The sequence below is a fragment of the Myxine glutinosa genome, chromosome 13 (assembly GCF_964187855.1).
Source record: "Myxine glutinosa chromosome 13, kmMyxGlut1.1, whole genome shotgun sequence".
NCBI lineage: Eukaryota > Metazoa > Chordata > Myxini > Myxiniformes > Myxinidae > Myxine > Myxine glutinosa.
The window spans coordinates 17658299-17680116 of NC_136273.1; the positions used below are offsets into that span (position 1 = coordinate 17658299).

The following is a 21818-nucleotide window of genomic DNA, read 5'->3' on the forward strand; positions in this document are numbered from 1 at the left end:
CATATATGCGGGAGAGATCTCTGATTAGGCGGCTATATGCGGGAGAGATCTCTCGGGAATAAGGAGTAAGGTTGCCTGGTTACCTGGTGGTTACCTGGACAGGTAAGATACGGTTAGCACACAGAGAGCTGAGATGAGGTGGGCGAACCTCTTCAGGAGTTAGGTTAGAGAGCTGAGATGAGGCGGGCGAGCCTCTCGGAGTTAGGTTAGAATCTGTGAAGGCAGTGTGAGCCTCTCAGAAATATCCCAGCATTTTATGTTTAAAAGGCATGGCTATGCCGCTGTGAGACCAAGAGAAGGCCGGCGAGCCTTCGGCTCTCGATGGCCTGAGGAAGCAGGCAAACTAATTGCAGGTGCAGAATAAGGCGGGAATGAGGAGTAAGGAATAAGATAGATACGCAAGCTAACGCGTGACTAATGCCGCTCGTTGAATATCAAGACCTGTGGAAAGGTTAGGTAGATCGATCCCCTACCCTCCAAGCCCTAAGCTCTGTCCCGGGGCTTCAGGCAATACCCCCCTGCGCAGCGAGCCCCCCCTGCACCCCCCCCCCCCCCCCCCCACCCTGCCTCACCCTTCTCACCCCAACTCACCCCGTCCCAAAACCCCTTTTCTCCCCTTGTCCCAAAATCCCTCTTTTTCCTTTGAATGAAGTGAGACATATAAATGAATGGGGATTGTTGCACAAGATGCTCTGAATGTACGTGGTTAGTGTCAAGTTGGTCGGATATAAGGAAACGCATGAAATGCGAGCCGGTTTGTCAGTCACGTGGTATGATTCAAATACGTTGCATCGGGAGACATGGGAGTTTTGTCTGGGAGTTTCAGTTGGGAGGTGCATGGTTGGAGTCGATCCGGTGTTCGCGCGACATCTGAGAGACTCACTCACTGGTATATGAATGAATGAATGAGTAGATGTATTTGCGGATGTCTGTCATAGAAGGGTGCATTCATGTTCATTGTGTGTGTCATTGGGTAAGGATGTGCCCCGCACGGTGGAAGGACCGTGAATGGTTGATGCAATTAACGATTATATTGTGTATTGTATGTGTGGAGTATATCCCTGAGGCAGCTCACCTTTAGGATGATGTTATGTCACGTTTTGATGATGATGATGATGATGATGATGATGATGTCATTGAGTGCATTTGGGTCTGGGGGTCTGATATCCTGTCAGAGGTCAAGGGTCAGATATCCTGTTTTTTTTTGCGATGATTACGAGCTAGGGATGAGTTAATGACCAGATTCGGTTTTATGGAATGACGTAAAGAAAAAACTCAGATGGTGGCAGCGTCAGGTTTTACAGCTGACTGTTTGACAGCTGATTGTTTGACAGCTGACTGTTTGACAGCTGACTGTTTGACAGCTGGCTGTTTTGACAGCTGTCAAACTCATTTGAAAAGACACGTCCCGACGCGAGGTGAACCCCGCCGTGAACGCGAATAGAGCGGCGTGCAGTCTGGTTGCCGCGGCAACGGCCCTCGCAGGAAACCGTGAGGCGGGAGTGTTGGGATTTGTGTGGAAGCACGAGGGTGCGCGCCGGGACGGGGGGCGGCGTGGCGTCGCCGCATTGAGTTGGTAGTGCCAGGTCGATCGGCGATCTCTGAATTTAAATCCGATTTTTGTCGTGTGTATTGTGTATTCGTCATTGACGTGTGTATGTCGATTTTAGCGTCTATCCGAGGATCCTGGCGATGTTCGTTTAATTAAAGTGTGGTACGAACCTGTGGTTTCTGCCGTGCGGCTCCGTGGAAGTTTGGGTATAGTTATTGTGCGTTCGGGCTGGAGCCGAGCGAGCCGCGAGTCACGTGTGCGCTGTACGGGGGGCCCTTGGTTTGGGGCAGTTGTTGTTGTAGTTGGTTTGTTGGGTGGATTGGTCGGGTGCTGCTGCTAATTGGCTGCCGTCTTGGAGTCATGGGTCCTTTGTTTTCCATCTTCATGGTTTGGAGTTTGTTGAATTAAATTCAGAACATGGGATTTGTTCTGAATCCAGAGTGCCGGCGATAACTTGCCTACTCCCAAGAGGAGTGTCGGTGAGCAAGGGAGACGTTCGTGTGCGTTTTATGCGGTGTGCTGGACGCCATGTCAGAATGGTGGGCGCCTGCGACATGCCATGCATTGTCATAAGGAATACGTGATTTAAGATGGATTTATATAAGGGGAATGCTGAATAAACGATGATAGTACGCGAAGTATATAAAATGAGGTGATTGTCGTAGTCGAATGAAGGATTTCAAGACAGAGTAATGAATTTCCGGTGCCAACAGGAAGTCTTGTTCATACAGTAAATGAGGTACAGTGTGAATGATGAGATTCAGAGAGATCTCTGAATGAGGTTGTCTTGAGCAGATGAAATAGAGAATAGCAGTTGCAAGATCGAGGTGCGAATGTGATGCGGAGTGGCGGCTGGAAGATGCATCGATGCATTTGTGTTGATCGATGCGCCGGATGAAGACCTTTTGGCTTTGCATTCGAGCGATGGTGGTAAGATTTAGTTATGAAAATGCAAGTGGTTCTGAGGGCAGATTATGTGGGACAAGCTGCCTCACAGGCGGATGGAGGAAACATTGGAGACGTGGTGGTTTGGAAAATATAATATGGTAGAATGCTCATCCATGGAAGGAGAACGGTCGGGGTTTGATGTGGTTCACGCCGGGCGAATGACAGGTGTTTCGTTTTGTGAAGGGGTGCGTAATGCATCTTTGGGATGCGTCGGGGCGAAGAGACAGGAAGGAGGTGAGAGTGAGACGGAGTACGAGTTGGTTGTCGGAGGTTGAGGTTTTTGGTTGTGTGAAAGGTGGGGCTGAATTAAAGGAATGTGCTGAGCGAGCACACGTGCGAAAGGTGTGCACCAGGTAGGGAAGGTGCTGCATGGTAGAGCACGCCTCCCAATAAAGGCTGTGGGATTTATCCTAAATGATGGTCGTTTATCTGTCCGGATGCGGAGTTCTCGCAGGGGTGGGATATCGGCCGGGCTTGTATTATTTGTGGGATGAAAGCGCTGGTTACCCCAATTTGACGTTTGTACCACCTTTCTTCGTTTGAAGTTTGACCTTTTGAAGTTTATTTGACCTTTGTTCGAGATACGCATGGGAATGAGGTCAGAGTTAGTTCGCTAAAAACCTTGGAAGGACGACAGGCTGAGTCAATCTACTGGGTTATTTGATTCAACGACAGGATATAGGACTTAAATCAGGAAAAAGGAAATATATTGTTGGTTAAAACTGAAATTGTGGACGTAATTTGTGGATAGAAGAATATCGATTTCAGAAATTTGTAAGTTGTTGTGGTGGACGTCTAAATAGGTGATTCAGGGGACTCAGGAAATAAACAGATTTGCGGTGCCGACCGGAAGCGTCCGGTACAGTATGCCGGGAACTTAATTTAATCGTGCTGAGTGAGTACAGTGATGAGTTTGATCGAGCTCTGGGGATAGTCATGTTAAATGGAGGACATTTGGGAGGATGCAAGGAGATGCAAGATGCATGGCCCAAGTCGTGGTATCAAGAGGGTTGGTACCCTCTTGAAGAAGGTGGGTGCCCAGGTGCATTGTGGGTTATCATAACTTGCCGATTATGGGGGCGCGCACCAAGTAGAGATCGGGCTGCATGGTGGAGCATGCAAGGTGGAGAGATGATGTCCTTTGCTGGGGCTTGTGATACGCCTCTGTTATCTGTCTGTCTGTCTGTCAGTTACAGTATGTCTGGAGAGGAGATCAGTCAGGTAGGATGGGGCCAAGTTATGGAGGGCTTTGTAGGTCAAGAGGAGGATTTTGTACGGGATTCTCTGGGGAATGGGGAGCCAGTGAAGATTATAATGACGGGGGTGATGTGGTCACAGGTCCGGGAATGGGTGAGTAGACGGGCAGCGGAGTTCTGACTGTATTGGATTATTGAGGTTTGGTGATTATTGATGATTATTGAGGGTGAACAAGAGGAGGCGGTTGCAGTAGTCCAGACGGGCGATGTTTTTCAGGTGAAAGAAGGCTGTTTCGTGTATTCCGTGTATTGTATTGTGATTGCGTGATTATTATCGTGATTATTGTTTAGTGTATTGTGATCTGTTTAGTGTATTTGTCCAAGATTAGGGTGGCCATGATGCCAAAATTCTGGATGTGAGTGGAGGCGTATACTGGGAAACCGTCGATGTTGAGGGCAAAGTTATGGGTGGATTTGGTGAGTATTTTTGGGTCAATGATGATTATTTCAGATTTATCATAGTTAAGTTTGAGGAAGTTGATTTGAAGCCAGAATTTTATTTCAGTTATGCAGTTTGTCAGGATAGAGTGGGTGGCAGAGGAGATGGATTTGGTGGAGATGAAAAACTGGATGTCATTGGTGAAGCAGTGGAATTGGAGACCATGGTGCATTGGTCATGGTGCACGACAGATTAAGTGACCGAGGGGGGATAGGTACAGGATGAAGAGGAGGGGGCCAAGAACTGAACCTTGGGGGACACCTTGAGGGGGAGCGAATTGTGGTGATTAAGCTGGTGTAGATGCTGTCAATTTTGCTTTGGATGAATGAAAGGAAGGAAATGCAGTGTCTACTGTGAATGACTGGGTGGTGGCGTTCAGGGAGTTGAGGAGTTTGTTCATAGTTGTATTTGAGGTTGTTTGTTCACGTTGTAGAGTTTGTTTATGTATTTGTTTGTTTATTTAGTTTGTTTATTGTAGAGAAGAGTGCTTTTGGGTTTTCTGGAGCCAGAGTGGATAATTTGAGTAGCAGGCGGAGCGGAAGGGGGCATCTTTGTAGTGCTGTAGGTGGTCCTTGTAGGCTTGGGAGTGAATTGTGAGACCTGTTTTATTGCGGAGTCTTTCAAGTTGGCAAGTACGAGTTTTCATCAGGCGGAGTTCAGGGGTAAACCAGGGGGCAGAATGGGTGAAAGAAACGGATTTGGGTTTTTTTATAGGCGCAAGCTGGTCAAGGCAGGATGAGGAGGATGGTGTGATTGATGGTGTCAAAGGCGGCGTTGAGGTCGAGGAGGATGAGAATGTTGAGGTTGCCGGCGTCAGAGGAGAGAGAAGGTCGTTGGTGATTTTGAGGAGAGCAGTTTCAGTACTGTGGTTGGAGCGGAATCCGGATTGGAATGTTACATACAGGTTATTGGCAGAGAGGTGATGTTTGAGTTGTGGCCACAGAGCGTTCCAAAACTTTGACAGAAAGGGTAGGTTGGAGATGGGTCTGAAATTATTTAGGGTGTCAGGGTCGAGTCCAGGTTTTTTCCAGAATGGGGGTGAAGTTTCACGAGGTTTTTGGGAAATCGGTATGTGAAGCTGGATTAAGTTTGAGTGGTTATTACATATGCTCTGGGTCCATGTGGTTAATGTGATGTGACTTAAAAAATGAATTGGACTCGCTGTAAACAGTGTAGATGAAAAAAACAGATAGATAGGGACACAATGAGCTGCTTGGTGAGCCATGGAGATGGATTGGATGTTTTGTTGTTGGTTGTCTGGGAGTTCGGTTGTTGCATTGCCAAAGGTTTCTGTGTGGTGGACACACCTGTTGTCTTGTTGTCTGTTGTCTTGTGTGACGTGGGTGGAGATGTATGTGGCTGTGTGTGGCTGCCTGGAGTCGGGAAGGCGGCTTCAGTGGTTGATATTGGTTGTGGGTTGTTCGGGGTACTTTGATACAGGTTGTGTGTATCTTAGAGGTTTCTGAGGTTTATGGACAAATCTTAGAGGTATCTTAGAGGGTTGTGGAGTGAGTATGGTGGACAACGTGAAGTAGCAGGTGTGAAGGAAGTGGTTGGGAAAGGTGGACCCCTTCACGAATACCCGGTAGGGTAGCTTAAAAGTAGGTAGAGGGAATAGGTAAATGGTGGTGGATATTGGCATTGGATATTGTGGTGGATTGGTGGATATTGGTGGATATTTTGAGTAAGTCATAGTGGGTGAGAAAAATTGACCAGACGGTAAGACATATGAGAACTATTGTATTATTTTATTTTTATTTTTATATTTTTATTATTCTATTTTTATTTTCAATATTTATTTCCACTATTTTTATAAATAGACCAGGTTATTTTTATTATTTGTTTATTTACGAAAATAAATAAATAATAGGGGGAGGTTAATGGTGGTGTGTTGGCGGAAAAAAGTCGTCGTCATTGAAAGTCGAGTTGAAACAATTTGTATGGGATTTATATTGGGATTTACATTGGGATATTGGGACAGCCATTGGGCCAGAGGCTGAAATAACCTTGTAGGAAATTTGGACAAGTATAACCATTGTAGATGGGTAGATATTGTAGATATTGTAGGGAATTTGGAAAACATCCGCAGGTTCGATGATAAAGAGATAAAGAATTTGGAGGCCACCAAAGGGCGGACACTGATGTTGCTCGGGGCAACGCAAGGGCGGAGGGTGCTGCAGGGTGGAGCATGCCCCCCCCCCCCATGAAGGGCTGTGAAATGACAACGTGTGAGCTCGGGTGCCGGGTGCACCTGTGGTGACCTAGGGTGGTCTGGGACGAATGTTTTACTGGAAGGTGGTGTGGTGTGAGATGTCGACCACAACCTGACGATGTTGTTTGTGGTGGAGGTCTTGTGTCAAAGTTGGGACGCGTTGCTAGGGATCTGGGTGGCTGGCTCATTGGTTGACCATTGGTCATTGGTTGGTCATTGGTCATTGGTCATTGGTCATTGGTTGACCATGACCAATGCATGCAGACGTGAACGACTACTTAAAGGAAGTTTCTCTCTTTTTTCATGGAATGTAAGGCTCTGACTGCTGGCTGTCCAGGCCGCAGGTCTAAGCCACTTGATACTGACGTTGATATGTACTCCCCGGCAGAACGCACATTCAAGGCTTTATGGACACTAGGGCGTGCCCGCACGTACGTGCTTGCCCGTACGTGCTTGCCCGTACGTGCGTGCAAAAAAACATGCGTGCAAACAACAACAACAAAAAAAACTTTGAAACCACGTGGCAGTAACGACCACAGAACCCCCCCCCCCCCCCTCTATTTACATGAAATGGTTTGGTCCATTCGCAAAGCCAAAGCGAACGGCTTGCGAGTACGGTGACCATACCTTGGGAACCACTTGTCCGATTAATTTCAAACCTTGAAAAGGCACATCCTCGGGTCCCCAACAATATACCTGGCAAGTTTCAAGTATATCGGACGGGTAGTTGTCGAGAAACAGCGGTCGCATACAGACAGACACACACACACACACACACAGAGATTGCTGGAATTATATAGAGATGAATATCGACTGAGCGCCAAAGATCTACAAGGACTGCACCTGGGGATGCTTGGGCGAGCTCCAGCTAGGGAGGGGTCTCGGTTGCACCTTTGAGGCCAAAGGGTGAGCCGGGAGATCCTCTCGGGTGTGGACCCCTGCTGAACCAGTCGCCTTCGTTGTGGATCCGACGCGCTATTGGATAGCCATGTCTCTATGGCCAGCACACTTAACACACGCACACACGCACACACACACACGCGAATCGTCCTGCTGGGTGCTATGCTAGGTGCTTTGGGTACGGGGCATGCCCACTGGGGCCGCATTCGCGTGGTCTTTCGGTTCAGTTTTGGTTTTTCATTGACTGTCTTCCTAATAAAGGCCTCTGATTGGCTCGTAGATAACATTGTATCTTAGATCCAAAAGGGCGGTATGTGGGGCTTTGATGTCCCCCTCCCCCCTTGTGTTTTCAATGTTTACCAATTACCAAGTATAAACAAGTATATGTTCTGTTTTTGATTGATTTCTGTATACTCATAATACTTTCATGTTCTTTGGAAACCTGTTATCCCAGTATTAGGCTAAAGATGTTGCTCAATTACCAAAAATAACTAATTTGTATATGTTGCTTTGTAAACCTTATCCATTATATTTCCTGTTAAAGAATTAAGTTACTGTGATGGCATGTTCTCTTACTGTCAAAATATTCCTTTGGAAACTTGTTATAAGAAGTTATATGTCTTGTGAAAACCAGGCCCTGATAGTATATATCCTTCACTCTGTGTCTGTGAAGACCAAACCGTATCTTCCCAGTCCCCCTTAAGGGACTGCGTTAGATCACTTTCATGTTTGACATTTTTACGACCTGCTGAACTTTCCCCCAAAAACCAGGACTCTGGAAAGTCGTCAACATGTTGTTTGACTCTTGAATGACCTCGGCCGAATCAAGGAGACCGCTGGGTCGTTCTCTTGTCTTGAGAGCTAAAACCACACCCCAATATTCCCTTTATAAAGTGAGAGCTTGACCGAATTATTTTAGAGCATCTTGTTGGAATTCTGGTCCTTGTGGGCCTCCGTTTTAAGCATTTTGCTTTCCACAAGCTTGTGTGTTTGACGAATCAAAGAAATATATCAGTTGTTCTTTCTCTCTGTCATGAGTCTTGAGTCCTAAGTCAACAGATCCCGTATGTGTGTGTGTGTGTGTGTGTGTGTGTGTGTGTGTGTGTGTGTGTGTGTGTGTGTGTGTGTGTGTGTGTGTGTGTGTGTGCGTGTGTGTGTGTGTATATATATATACACACTAGCAGAAGTACCCGGCATTGCCGGGCGGGGGAGGAGGAGGGGAGAGGGAAGAGGAGGGGAGGGGAATGGGGGGGGGGGAGGGAGGGGGGGAGGGGAAGAGGGGAAGGGGGAGGGGAGGATGTGGGGGTGCCTGGGGGAAGAAGGGCCCTCCCCCCTCCCCCTCCCCCCCTCACCCACCCTTCCCCCTCCCGCCCCTCCCTCCCCCCCGTTCTCCTCCCCTCCTCTTCCCCCTCCCCTCCTCCTCCCCCTTAACACCAGGGCAGTTGACTCAGCCTGTCATCCTACCGAGGTCGGCAAATTGAGTACCAGTTCACTGGTAATTCCCTGTGTGCCGCAAGAGGCGCCTAACAGGGTTGGCGGCACGAACCCGGAAGTCGGAACTCATTGTCGTCAAATAAATGTAGCATGTATGTTTCACTCTCTGTCACATGCCGTTGGTCCCATGTCAATCGGATTAAGTTGAAAAATTAACATTATGAAGTTTCTCTGGGACGTACTGATTCCGAATAATGAAGTTGAAAATAAACGTTCTGAAATACGCTAATTACGCTAACAGAAGCACTGGCGCTGCAAAGCGCTAGAGGGAGCGCTGCGCTCCTTCCCTTCAATTCCCTCCCTCTCTGCTAGCGCTTCTGCGCTAATACGCTAATTTTAAAACCTGAAGTTTTTTCAAATTTTAAGGTGTGCTGTAGTTGCTCTGAGATGTACTGATTCCGAATATTCCTTTGGTGTTTCTCTGCGATGAGTAGTTCTCGAGTTATAAGAGGACAAACAAACATACTTTACTGCTTTATTTATATATATATATATATATCTATATATATATATATACTATATATACTATATATAGTATATATATAATATATATATTGTTGCGGATACTGGGATTTGGCCTCCATTCATATCCGCTTGTAAATATTCCCCTATTTCCCCAATACTCCCACAACTATCCACCAATCCCCCATTCCTAGTCCCATTGTCCTGTAAACAACACTCTGTAGAAACGACCTTCCCCTTTTTCCCCCATTAAATGTCGTGCCCAGGTTCACCGCATCTCACGTAGACAACTATAGGACATCTTGCTAGTTATTCTAGTCTATGTCAGTTAAGGACTCGTTTCCATTAATTCTGACTCTTCGTTGCCACCAGGATGTGATTGTATGGCACCAGTAGTGAGTTTTAGGACCTCCCCATACCTCCTCCCATCTTCCCCATGAAACAACAACAACCACAACAACCTACCTACAACAGCGCGCGGGGAGTGTGCGTCCTCACTCCGGCTCGGTTAGCCGCCATTGCCCAATGTGCGCCGACGGGGTTACCACGAAGGGGCTGCCTGTCGGCCCCTCGTCAAGGGCGGAGCCCGGTAACCCCCCGCACCCAATAAGAAGCAACGGGCCGATTCCATCTGGGGCGGAGCTAACGAGCCGAGGGCGTGTCACTCCCCCGCCGGATATACGCAGCGACTTAACGGACGTGACGTCAGATGCGCCCCGAGCTTGAAGTGAAGAGAACCAGACGCCACACGTCCGAGCGCTGAGAGACCTCCCTGCATCTTTTGGGCCGCGCTATCCTGTCCCTGAGCACAAGGTGCACCTTGTGCTGTCCACACGACTACCTGCCACTTCCTTGCCATCAATCCCCAGTGTGAGTCAGTCTTGTCCCTGTTTATCTGTGGTCTGTCGGGGTTACTATAAGACCGTGATTAAGTGCCTACCTTCCTATGCTGTACCTCTTGTCCTTGTAATCTCAACGTTCCGAAATATTATAGAACCTCCTCCGGAGGTCTTGAGAAACTGTACCCCTGGTGTCGTGTCATTAACCCAGCCGTTGTGTCCTTTCCTCAATTGATTTAGCGTAGCGCGACGTCGGCCAACGTTCGAGTATAATCGGGCTAAACTGTGCAGACGCGGTCATACCAAACCGCTCGGTAAACCAACATCCACAACCGCATCTGTAACAATATATATATATACATATATATATATATATATATATACTATATATATATATATATATATATATATATATATATATATATATATATATATAATATATATACTATATATATATATATATACAGTGGAACCTTGACTTACGAGTTTAATTCGTTCCGTGACCGAGCTCGTAACTCAAATTGCTCGTATCTCAAATCAAATTTCCCCATTGAAATGCATTGAAATGCTATTAATCCGTTCCAGCCCGCCAAAAACCACACCAATTTTTTTTTTAATATACAGTATATATAAAAATATCTCGCGCTTTATATTTCACCTGTATGCAGCATACAAGTGTGGCAGGAGGCCTGGACTGGAGGTACGCACACTTGACTCTAAAGTCTAAACTGTCCAGCCTGGGTTTGAATCCCGACCCAGCTATAACCTGTCATGGGTGAATCACAGGCAGGGTGATTCATCAATGTGTGTACCGCTAAACTGGGCGCCCCGTTTGCGTCCCATTAGTTGTTGGATGTTAAGGATCTCACCGTGTTTTCCACAAAGAGAAGGCGAGCTATCGCCGGCACTCTGAACAAGTTGTGGCCTGGCATGGCATGAACATGAAAACATGAACATGAACATGAAATGTTCGACATGAACATGAAATTTTCCGAAATAACCAAAATGCGAAAACTAAAATGCATCGCTATACGACAGAGATACGTACTGTACTTGAACGGCAAGATAACCACGTGACCAGAACCCACCTGGCGGCGTGAACTCGAAATAACCAAAATGCGAAAACTAAAATGCATCGCTATACGACAGAGATACGTACTGTACTTGAACGGCAAGATAACCACGTGACCAGAACCTACCTGGCAGCGTAAACTCGAAATAACCAAAATGCGAAAACTAAAATGCATCGCTATACGACAGAGATACGTACTGTACTTGAACGGCAAGATAACCACGTGACCAGAACCTACCTGGCGGCGTAAACTCGAAATAACCAAAATGCGAAAACTAAAATGCATCGCTATACGACAGAGATACGTACTGTACTTGATACGGCAAGATAACCACGTGACCAGAACCCACCTGGCGGCGTGAACTCGAAATAACCAAAATGCGAAAAAAAAAAATGCAGCGCTATACGACAGAGATACGTACTTGAACGGCAAGATAACCACGTGACCGGGTGGCGAAAGCTCGTAACTCGGATCTCGGCTCGCATCTCAAAGCAATAAACTGCTGGAGCGACGGCTCGTATCTCGAAAAACTCGTAAGTTGGGGCACTCGTAAGTCAAGGTTCCACTGTACATATATATATATATATAATATACATATATATATACATACATACATACATACATACATACACACATACATACATTACATGACCAAAAGTATGCGGCCACCCCTTCTAATTAGGGGATTTGGTTATTTCAGCCACTCCCATTGCTGACAGGTGTATATAAAATTAATCAAGCACACACCCATTGCTGACAGGTATATATAATCACAGCCATGCAATCTCCATAGACAAACATTGGCAGTAGAATGGGCCGTACTGAAGAGCTCAGTGACTTTCAACGTAGCATTGTCATACGCAAAGTCTTTTTGCAAAATAAATCGCAAAGTCGTTTTTCTACCGTTTCTAGGGCTCATGGAAGAGGTGTTACACACACTGGGCAATGGGGGTGGTATGTAGCAGCAGCCCTTTCTGTCCAAAGCCAGCGGCGCATTTGTCGGGAAACCCCATCCCCCCCTCCTAGTCTCACATGAGAGGCCAACCAACCCACGTGCTTTATCCGTGCTCTGTCCTCCAAATGATAAACATCAAGCAGGACGCCCCATCCAAAAAGTCTTTCGTATGAATCGGCTGGGGTCAAAATCAAACTGTTACACGATGCAGTGTTCAAGTACAGACTTGGCATTTAATATGGAATTTTTTTTTTCCTTGACTTAAGTTTACTTTCTGAACTCAGTATATCAATCTGGTGAGTTTCTTTTACCCTTCGGTGATGTCTTTGTTGAAAGAACCATGTCATGATTGTCTTTCGCAGCAAGAAGTCAATAACAGGATTATATCACAGGTGGCGTGACAAAATGTAAGGACAGGTACATTTGACGATTGGCTTCACAATCGGGTATATAAGGGTTGTTGCGTTTTGTATTTGTGGAAAACAACTGCTGCACGTCTACAAAAGTTATTGCCGCTTCCTCTGGAGATGGTCCGTCAACTTGACAATGCTGTTTGTCATGGAGTGGTGACTTTACGAAATTCTGGCATGAAACAGCGTGCTATTGCTCGGCAGTATGGCATCACTCAAGGTCAGGTGTCAAAGATCCTGAAACGAAATGCTCAGAGGGGGTGTCCCTACTCCAATACCGAGGCCAGGACGTTCACGCAGAACCACAAGGAGAGATGATCGCCAGCTGCACCGGTTAGTCTGCAATGGCCGTACCAAGTCAGCTAATCGGCTTAGGGCTGAGTGGCAGCAACTGACAAATGTGCCTGTATTCAGAAGGCTAGTCAACCAACGACTGATTCAACCAGGCTATCGTGCCAGGCGTCCCCTGAGAAAGCCACGCCTGACCAGACAACACAGCCAGCGCCGATTGCAGTGGGCCAGAGAGCACCGTCAATGGCAGCCAGGACACTGGAATCACGTGACCTTCAGTGACGAGTCTAGATTTCTGGTCTATCGTCAAGATGGCCGCGTCCGAATGCGCAGACAAGTGCATGAAGCCCACAACAAAGATTGTATAGTGCCAAGAGTCCAAGCTGGAGGTGGTGGGGTGACCGTTTGGGCTGCTTTTCATGCAGGGGGAAAAACTGACCTGGTTGTTCTGAATGGAAACCTGAACCAGTTGAACGACAGGGTCATTCTGGAAGAAACATTGCTTCCATTTGCTCGTGCAGCCTTTCGAGGAAACTTTGTCTTCCAAGATGACAATGAACGGCCTCATCGTGCTCTCATGATCCAACACTTTTTTGCTGACCGTGGTGTAGAGCATATGGAGTGGCCTGCCATGTCCCCGGATATGAATCCGATAGAGAACTTGTGGGCAGAATTAACACGTCAAATCGACAACTTGGACCAGCAGCCTGCCTCTGTGCGTGAATTGCAGCAGACTATTGCCACTGCATGGCAAGCGATTCCTGTCCAAACCTTGGCAAATCTCGTGAACAGCACGCCTCGACGTGTACGTGCTCTCCTGAATGCTCGTGGGGGTTACATGAAGTACTGAACTGTAAATTTACTGTCCGTAATCCCAGTCATAATTTAGCTTTTGTTTTTGTTGAAATTTTTTTTGGCTAATGTGCAAAATAAAGAGATACTTCTGGAAAACGCACAGAAGTTTAACACAGTACTGTCCGTGAATTGAGTTCGATATCAGTTTACATCACTTTCAAGGATCAATTTATTTGCTTCGAAATGTCAAATGTGGTTTTTGTTTCTTTTAAAGGTCACATTAACAAAATCTGGAATAATTTCAACATAATTCCAATGAACTTTTGGTTCTAAGTCATCTTGAAAAGTAAGTTCACTCCCACACAAAAAAATATTCCATATTAAATGCCAAGTCTGTATATACCTCAAATATAATCAAATATTTTGGAAATGTAGCGCTATTGAAGCAGTTGTTTAATTCTGTGTTTCACCACCATTTTCCCAGTGACTATTACACCACCCTATCTAACACGTTATTTAGTTATTCGTGCCTGTTGTTTGTGTCCTTTACAACGTCCTTAAAAACAGTGTGTTTCCTGTTTGGAATGATCTCCAATTTTGATTGACTGCCAATCTGGTAGACAGAGTAAAAGTAATACCTCACTCCACTCTGCGCATGTGCGATCGGGATGAATTCAGAGTTAAATTACTACTAAACTACAGGTTTGTATTCTGATTCTTGTTCAAAATACCCTCGGACCCCGCTATTCGCAGGGGATACGTTCCTGGAAAATCTGCGAATAACGAAACCGTGAATAGTGGGGCATCGTTTCAATGAAAAAGGGGCGATAGGTTCCCAAGTCACGAAAATCTGTGAATGGAGAGGACCAAACTGCGAATGGCGAGGCAAAATCCATGAATGGTGAGGCAAATACAGAGAATGTCGATGATAATCTGCGAAGGCCGATGAAAATCTCGCAAATGTATGCCGCGGCATTGTTTCAATTCCCCTGAAAAACCACGAATTCGTGGAACACGGCCACGAATAGGAAAACAATAAAACCGCGATTTCGCAGAACACGGCCGTGTATAGTAAAAAAAAAAAACGCAAATACGCAGGTCACTTTTCCGCGAATAGAGAAACAGGTCACATTCTATCACCCACGAATAGCGGAACCACGAATAGCGGGGTCTGACGGTATAAGTCAATTTAAATTAAGTTATTCCTCGATTATATAAACTGACATTTGTAGACAGAGAGACGCAATTGCTTAACCCCGCTTTTCACTTCGCTTACGCGGGGTAAAAGTCATAGCACGGATAGGAATATTGGGGATGAGAAGGGGTGTTTGGGGACATACAGAGTACGCTTGTGGAATCCTTGTTTTGTTTTGTTTTGTTTTTGTTTCGTTTAACGGTCTTTATTAACCACAATACTGCTGGTTTCAGCTCCGGTTAAATCGGTTTTTCTTTCAACTTCGCCACTGAACAGAATACAAGGAAATGAAGATTCAGGTAAAGTTACTGCCCCCTTCTACTGTGCATGACATCCAACTCCACTGGAAACACCAATAATTAACTCACATGCATATCGGAGATCAAACACATGACTGTGGCCTTACCGAGAGGAAGGCATGCACAATGTCTGCCTTTATGGAGCCAATTGGACGTCCATGAACGTGGACCACAACTGGGTCCTCACGCTCTGCTCCTCCACCCACAAGACCACCAAACCAGGAACGCTTAGCCAGTCTAGGTGAGATGTGCGAAGTGGAGAAATATTCTCAAAAACAATGGAGGCTGAATCGTGGTACGGTATGCATCTTTTAAAAAGGACAGTTATAAAATGCATAGAGACAAAGAAACACCTTACTCTGGTGACGTATCCGGATGTAATCCTGCCACTTCCTCCTGGGTAGGCACTGAGATAAGGAAAGGCTAAACATTAAAACATTGTCAATAATTTATAATAACAATAATAATAATTATAATAATTGTTATTATAATCGTAATGTAAACTACATCACGACATTAGCAGCGACTTCGACTACTAAACTATTTTAGTTTGCAGAGGATCTCGAGGTTCAGCAACCGATATACCAACGATTCAAACCATTTCACCATCCAACGTTCAGATGCTGACCATGCATTTTGCGCCGATGGAATCGCGGAGAGCCCATGAGGTTCTTGAAGGAACTGAGGCGGCTGCGCCAAGGAGAAGCACCGCCGGCTCCTCCGGGTGGTGGCGTTGAAGGGCTACCGGGGGAATCCCAAGGATTAGGAGATGGAGGACCTTTGGGAGAAGAGTGTGGAGTTGTCTGAGGAAAACAAGAGGACCAGCATTGATTAAAGAGATTGAGGAAGAAGTGATAACGCACGAAAAATAAAGGGCAGAGAGTGTTGGTTAAAAAAACAACAACAAGCCAATATCAAAGTAGAAATGTACAAAGATGAACAACTGACTCTTGGGCTTTCTCCTGGACTGGAGGACAGACAACTGGAAGCACCACTCACAGACCGGGACCTGCAAATTGACAAACAGAAAAAGAAAACGCAGAGATAATAAATATGAGATTAGTCTGTTATGATGGAGTACTCAGTGTCAGACAAACGATGGACGATACACACATTATTGTGCATTATCCTTTTGCACCAGGAAATGGTCGAGACATTAAATTTTCAGGATATTAAAAAGTTCAACTGCAATTTCCGCATTTAATTTAAATCTGTGAAAGACCCATTGTTATGGGTAGCAGTGCACAGCGGGCACTGCTTTTAGCAGTGGATGGATCTACGTCTTTCCCAGAATGCAGCAAAAGCTGAAAGATGCATTTTGACTTCAATAAATTATTTCCTGGATACAATTAAAAATAACTTTGTTAACTGTGTAACGGATGCCTAAACAAGGTGGATATGTGTGACAGGCATTCTATGCTTGTCAATACCCTTGCAGCAAGTGCTGGAAGTCACCATTTTTTTAATGCCTCCGCTCACGAAGGTGGCCGGAGGTATGTTTTCGGGTTGTCCATCCGTCCGAGCGTCCATCCGTCCATACGTCCGTCCGTATAGGCTAAACCTCGTTTTTCTCAACAACCACATGTCCAACAACAACAACAACATGCATTTTAAGGCCATTTTCCCTGCGAGAGCGGGGGTCAGCCTTGCGGTCCCCATGACAATCTTCTCCATTTTGCCCTATTTTCTGCATCTGCACTTCTTCCAAACTGCCAAAGTCTAGGCTCTCTGCTCACCTTCACTCTTTCATTCCCCTTTTCTCCCGCCTCTGGAACAAACTCCCCCACTCCATTCAATCCCACTCCTCCCTCCAGGTCTTTAAAACAGCTGTTCACCACCATCTCTTATCTTCCCCCATCGAAAACCTTGATCTTTTCTACCCCCGGTAATTCACCCCAGAGTCCTTGCAGCGTTCATATGTTTTATTCCTCTCCCACTTCCCCCCAAGTCCTCCCGATGTCCCTGCTCTCAAATGTTGTGTTTGTGTCCTTCCCCCTCTCTCCCCATCTTGTCTGCCGCTCCCCTTGTTTTTTTGTGTTTTGTGTGTCGGTTTGTCTTTTTTGTGATTATTGTTAGCTCTTTCACGAGCCTCGATCTTGTATACAAAAAAAAAAAAAAAAAAAAAAAAAAAAAAATCTCTCCTTGTTAACCCCCTTGCCCGCATTTCTTCTTCGACCATCTTTAGCCAAGTCTTTCTCGGTCTTCCCCGTCCTCTACTTCCTTCTACATTCATTTCCATCACTCTTCCCAACCAGTCACTTTCATCCTTCCTCAACACATGACCAAACCATCTCAACCTGTTCCTCTTCACAGCATCAATCACAGGCTCTATTCCCATCATCTTTCGCAATTCATCATTTGTCTTCCTCTCTCTCAACGATACTCCGCACATCCACCGAACCATTTGCATTTCCACCCTTTCCAGCCTTCGTTGCTGCTCTACGTTCATTACCCATGTCTCGCTCCCATAAATCATAACAATTCTCACACATGCAGCATACACCTTTCCCTTCAGCTTCAACGACACTCCCCTCCTCATCAGCGCGCCACTCAGTTCCCGAAACTTCTTCCATGCACATCTCACTCCAGCAACCGTTGCCGTGTCTGATCCACCTTCTCCATTCAGCATGTCTCCGAGGTAGCAAAATGTGTTCACACCTTCCAGCTTCACACCGTCTCCAACATCCAACTCAACATTTCCTCCATCTGCAGCTCCCTCTGTGCACACCTTACATTTGAATGTAGCTGCCACACTGGTTAATGACCCTCTCAGACCACTACATTTTTGATGAACCCACTCAGCGCACATTGTACATTGAATGGAGTTCACTCCGACACCCATCCTACACACACACAGCACAGGGCCACTTCCCAGTTATTTCCACCTCACAACATGCTTTACCACTTGCCATCACCTTCGTCTTTCCGATATTCACCTTCAGACCTTTTGTCTCCATACATTCCTTCCACTTGTTCATCTTTTCCTTCAGTCCATCCATACTTTCCGCAATCAACACCAGATCATCTGCATACAACAACTCCCACGGTAAACCCTCCTTTACGTTCTGAGCCAGCACCTCCATCACAGCTCTAAATAGTAGTGGACTTAGTACCGACCCCTGATGCACGCCCACCTTCACCTCAAACTCACCACTGTTCCAGTCCTTCGTCCTTACAGCTGTGCGCACTCTTTTGTGCATTGCCATCACCACTCTGATCAACCATTCCTCCACTCCTAACTTCCTCATTGCCCATGTCAATACTTTGCGTGGAACCCTATCGAATGCTTTCTCCAGATCAACAAACCCAAGATACAACTTCTTCCTCTTCTCCATGTACTTCTCCTGCAACTGCCTCACAATAAAGAGCGTGTCTGTCGTTCCTCTTCCTGGCATAAATCCAAACTACATTTCGTCGATCTTCACTTTCTTCCTTATCCTCCTCTCCAACACCCTTTCCAATACCTTCATTCCATGCTCCAATAACTTTGTCGCTCGGTACGAGCCACACTCCAGAGGGTCACCTTTCCCCTTGTATAGAGGGACGAGGGTACTCAGTTCCCAATCCACTGGAATGCGGCCTTCTTACACCACCAGATTACAGATCTCTGTCATTCTCTTCACACCCCAACTTCCTGCTGCCTTCAACATATCTCGCACAACTCCCGTCGGCCCTCCCGCTTTTCTACTCTTCATTGCTTTTATCGCTTCCTCAACTTCCTTCTCAGTTATCTTCTCAGCCAGTCCTAAAACTGGGTTACTCTCTCTCTATGTTGCCATCCCATTCATTCTCTGTATTCAACAGTATTTCCATATATCTTTTCCATCTTCCTTTAATTCCATCTAGGTCCACAACGATTTGTCCCACTTCATCCTTCAAGCAACTCACCCCCATCACATCACACCTCTCTTTCGCTATCTGCTTTGCAATCCTGAATACCGCTCTCTGACCCTCTTCCGAATCCAAGCGTCTCCGAACATTTTCCTGCATGCCTCCTGCGCCTTTGCTACCTCTTTCTTTGCAGCCTTCCTGGCTGCCTTATAACTTTCATGCTCTGCTGTTTCTGCTCCCGTACCCTTCGCCTTCTGCCACTCCTTGAACTTCTTCCTCTTCTCATCAATCCTCTTTCCAACTTCATCATCCCACCTTCATATATATATATATATATATATATATATATATATATATATATATATATATATATATATATATATATATATATATATATATACACACATACACACACACACACACACACACACACACACACACACACACACACACACACACACACACACACACACACATATCTTGGTGATGTCTGTACTTGCCCTACTCCTCCACCCCCCACCACTCAGTTCCCCAGTAAATTTAACTTGATAAACTTAGATTTGATCAATGTAGTGTAGATGTAATGCAAATGGCCTCATCCTACCAAATGGTCTCCTCCTGCATCCAAGGTCCTTGTGTATCTTTGTGTATGTGTCAAGCAAACAACAGAAGTGTTGCAACAAATAGGATCACCAGTCAGCAAATGCAACTGAAGAAAACTATGACATGAAACGGGAAACCATGAGACCTCAAAGTTGTGCAAACACTCTGAAAGTCAAGCAAGGAAGAAACCTTTGATATATATATTGAAAACTTAAAATTTTGATTTTAGAGGCATAATCATGTGACTAGCAATTTTTTACACTTACTTAGATGACCTACACTCTTACCTTAGATGGCCATGGATACCCAAGTAATCTTGCAGTGGCAAATCATTAAATAGATAAATCGCTCGGACATCATTTTCATTTTGAGCAATAAAGTCAGTTACCACCCTGGGACATGTCTCAACACCTGCAAAGAATGTTGTTGTTTTAGGATCAGGTTGTTCATTGTCGTTCCCATGCAGTAAAGGAAATTATTTTGTCTATCTGACAGAAAAAAAAGCGGATTCGGATCTTCAACATAATAAAACGAATTTGTCCTTGTCAGACACCCAACCTGTCCACAAAGTTTTGTCTAAATCCGTCCACAACTTTTTGAGATATCCTGCTCACAGACGGACAGACAGACGGGTGAAACATAACCTTTTAAGTCTATTTGTCCCCCGTCGCACCGCTGAGCGAAAGGGGGACTATGGTTTTCCCCTCCGTCCGTGCGTGCAGGCGTGCGTGCATGCGTGTGTGCGTGCGTGCGTAAGCGAAGGACCAAATTCTAATTTGGTGTGTGGGTGCAAACCAAATCAAAATCCAAGATGGCCGCCGCCATGTATGTCTGACGCCATGAATGTCTGAACCTTGTGAGCGGAATATCTTGAAAAATAAGCAAAGTACCAACTTCTAATCTGGTGTGTGGGTGTACCTAGGCATAAGGAAGAACGCTATTGAAAATTGGGTCGCCACGTCAAACTCCAAGATGGCCGCCGCCATATATATGTCTGAACCTTGTGAGCGAAATATCTTGAAAACTAAATGAACTACTAACTTCTAATCTGGTGTGTGGGTGTATCTACGCATAAGGGAGAACGCTATTGCAAATTGGGTCGCCACGTCAAAATTCAAGATGGCCGCCCTGCGTCTTCCACTTTGTCAACTCACATTACTTCACCGACGGGGGACCTAGGCGTAACGCTTGTTTGTATGTTGGAATGGATAGATGAAGTACTAAAACTATGGCCTAAAACGTCAAATGTGATGGAACTCATGGTGCCAGGTGTATAGCGATGGAGTATAAATCAGTCTCACCTGCCATGTGGAGGGTTGTCTGGTGCTCTACGGGTAGACCCAGGAGATCCTCCTTCCGTAACCGTAAGTGCCTCCAGGGACTTCCTCTCTGGCCTCTGCTTCCCATGTCGGCCAAGCAGGGGAGAGTCAACACGCTTTCTCGGTGGATCTGCGATGAGTGAAAGATTGGAAGTGAAGACAACAGGTCACCACCAACATGGAATGCAAATCACCATCACCATGGAATGCAAATCACAATCACCAGTTTCACGTGACTAGTTAAAAGAAATTTTTTATCCATATCAGGAATACTCAATTTTGCTCTCCTATCTATTGTACTAAATTCCTTAAATATGTATTAAATATATTAAATATGTACCAAATTGTGTGCTTCCCTCTCTCTCCCCATCTTGTCTCCTGCTCCCTTTATTGTATGTTTTGTGTGTCCATTTGTCTTTTTTGTGATTGATGTTAGCTCTTTCACGAGCCTCGATCTTGTATACAAAAAAAAAAAAAAAAAAAGTAAAATTTTCTAAAATTAAGGATTATTTGTTCTTTTTTGCTGCATGAAAGAAAAACTACCAACTAGTATGTTGTCAATGTATTTCAACTTAATTTATTCCACGTCCATAAATGTCGGCATGTTCCTAATTGTCTCTCAAAATAAGAACTGCCATGACCAAAAGAAAAGGTTTCTGGAGTCATCACTGTAACCACAAACCACAGATGTTACCACTGCTGTCCTACCATCGCCCTCCTCCCCCATTTCCCCGAGTCCCACCAGAATCGTGTCTGGGAGGAGGTATTTCATCCTCGTAGCTTGGGTGCCTCTCCTTCCGATCTAAAAGCAGGAAATAGATGGTTTTCTCCTGAGTATCCCTGAAAGACAAAGGAAATTGCGAGCAAGTTGCCTGACTTCTACATCGACATGCCCTGAACAATAATAACCTGGAAGAATGGCTCAATGTTGAGCAGGCACTCATT

General features: G+C 45.5%; 1 protein-coding gene across 1 annotated transcript in view; it reads right to left on the reverse strand.

The window, feature by feature from the left end:
• The window catches only part of LOC137438317 (serine/threonine-protein kinase BRSK2-like), a 137040-nt gene that overhangs the window by 87552 nt on the left and 27670 nt on the right, over positions 1-21818 (reverse strand). Inside the window, exons 11-16 of the mRNA XM_078767156.1 lie at positions 21616-21713; positions 20856-21003; positions 16069-16129; positions 15749-15923; positions 15479-15527; positions 15228-15357 (exon numbers count right to left, since the gene is read on the reverse strand). Coding sequence (XP_078623282.1) covers positions 15228-15357; positions 15479-15527; positions 15749-15923; positions 16069-16129; positions 20856-21003; positions 21616-21713 — 661 coding nt within the window. The remainder of the gene's footprint in view (positions 1-15227; positions 15358-15478; positions 15528-15748; positions 15924-16068; positions 16130-20855; positions 21004-21615; positions 21714-21818) is intronic.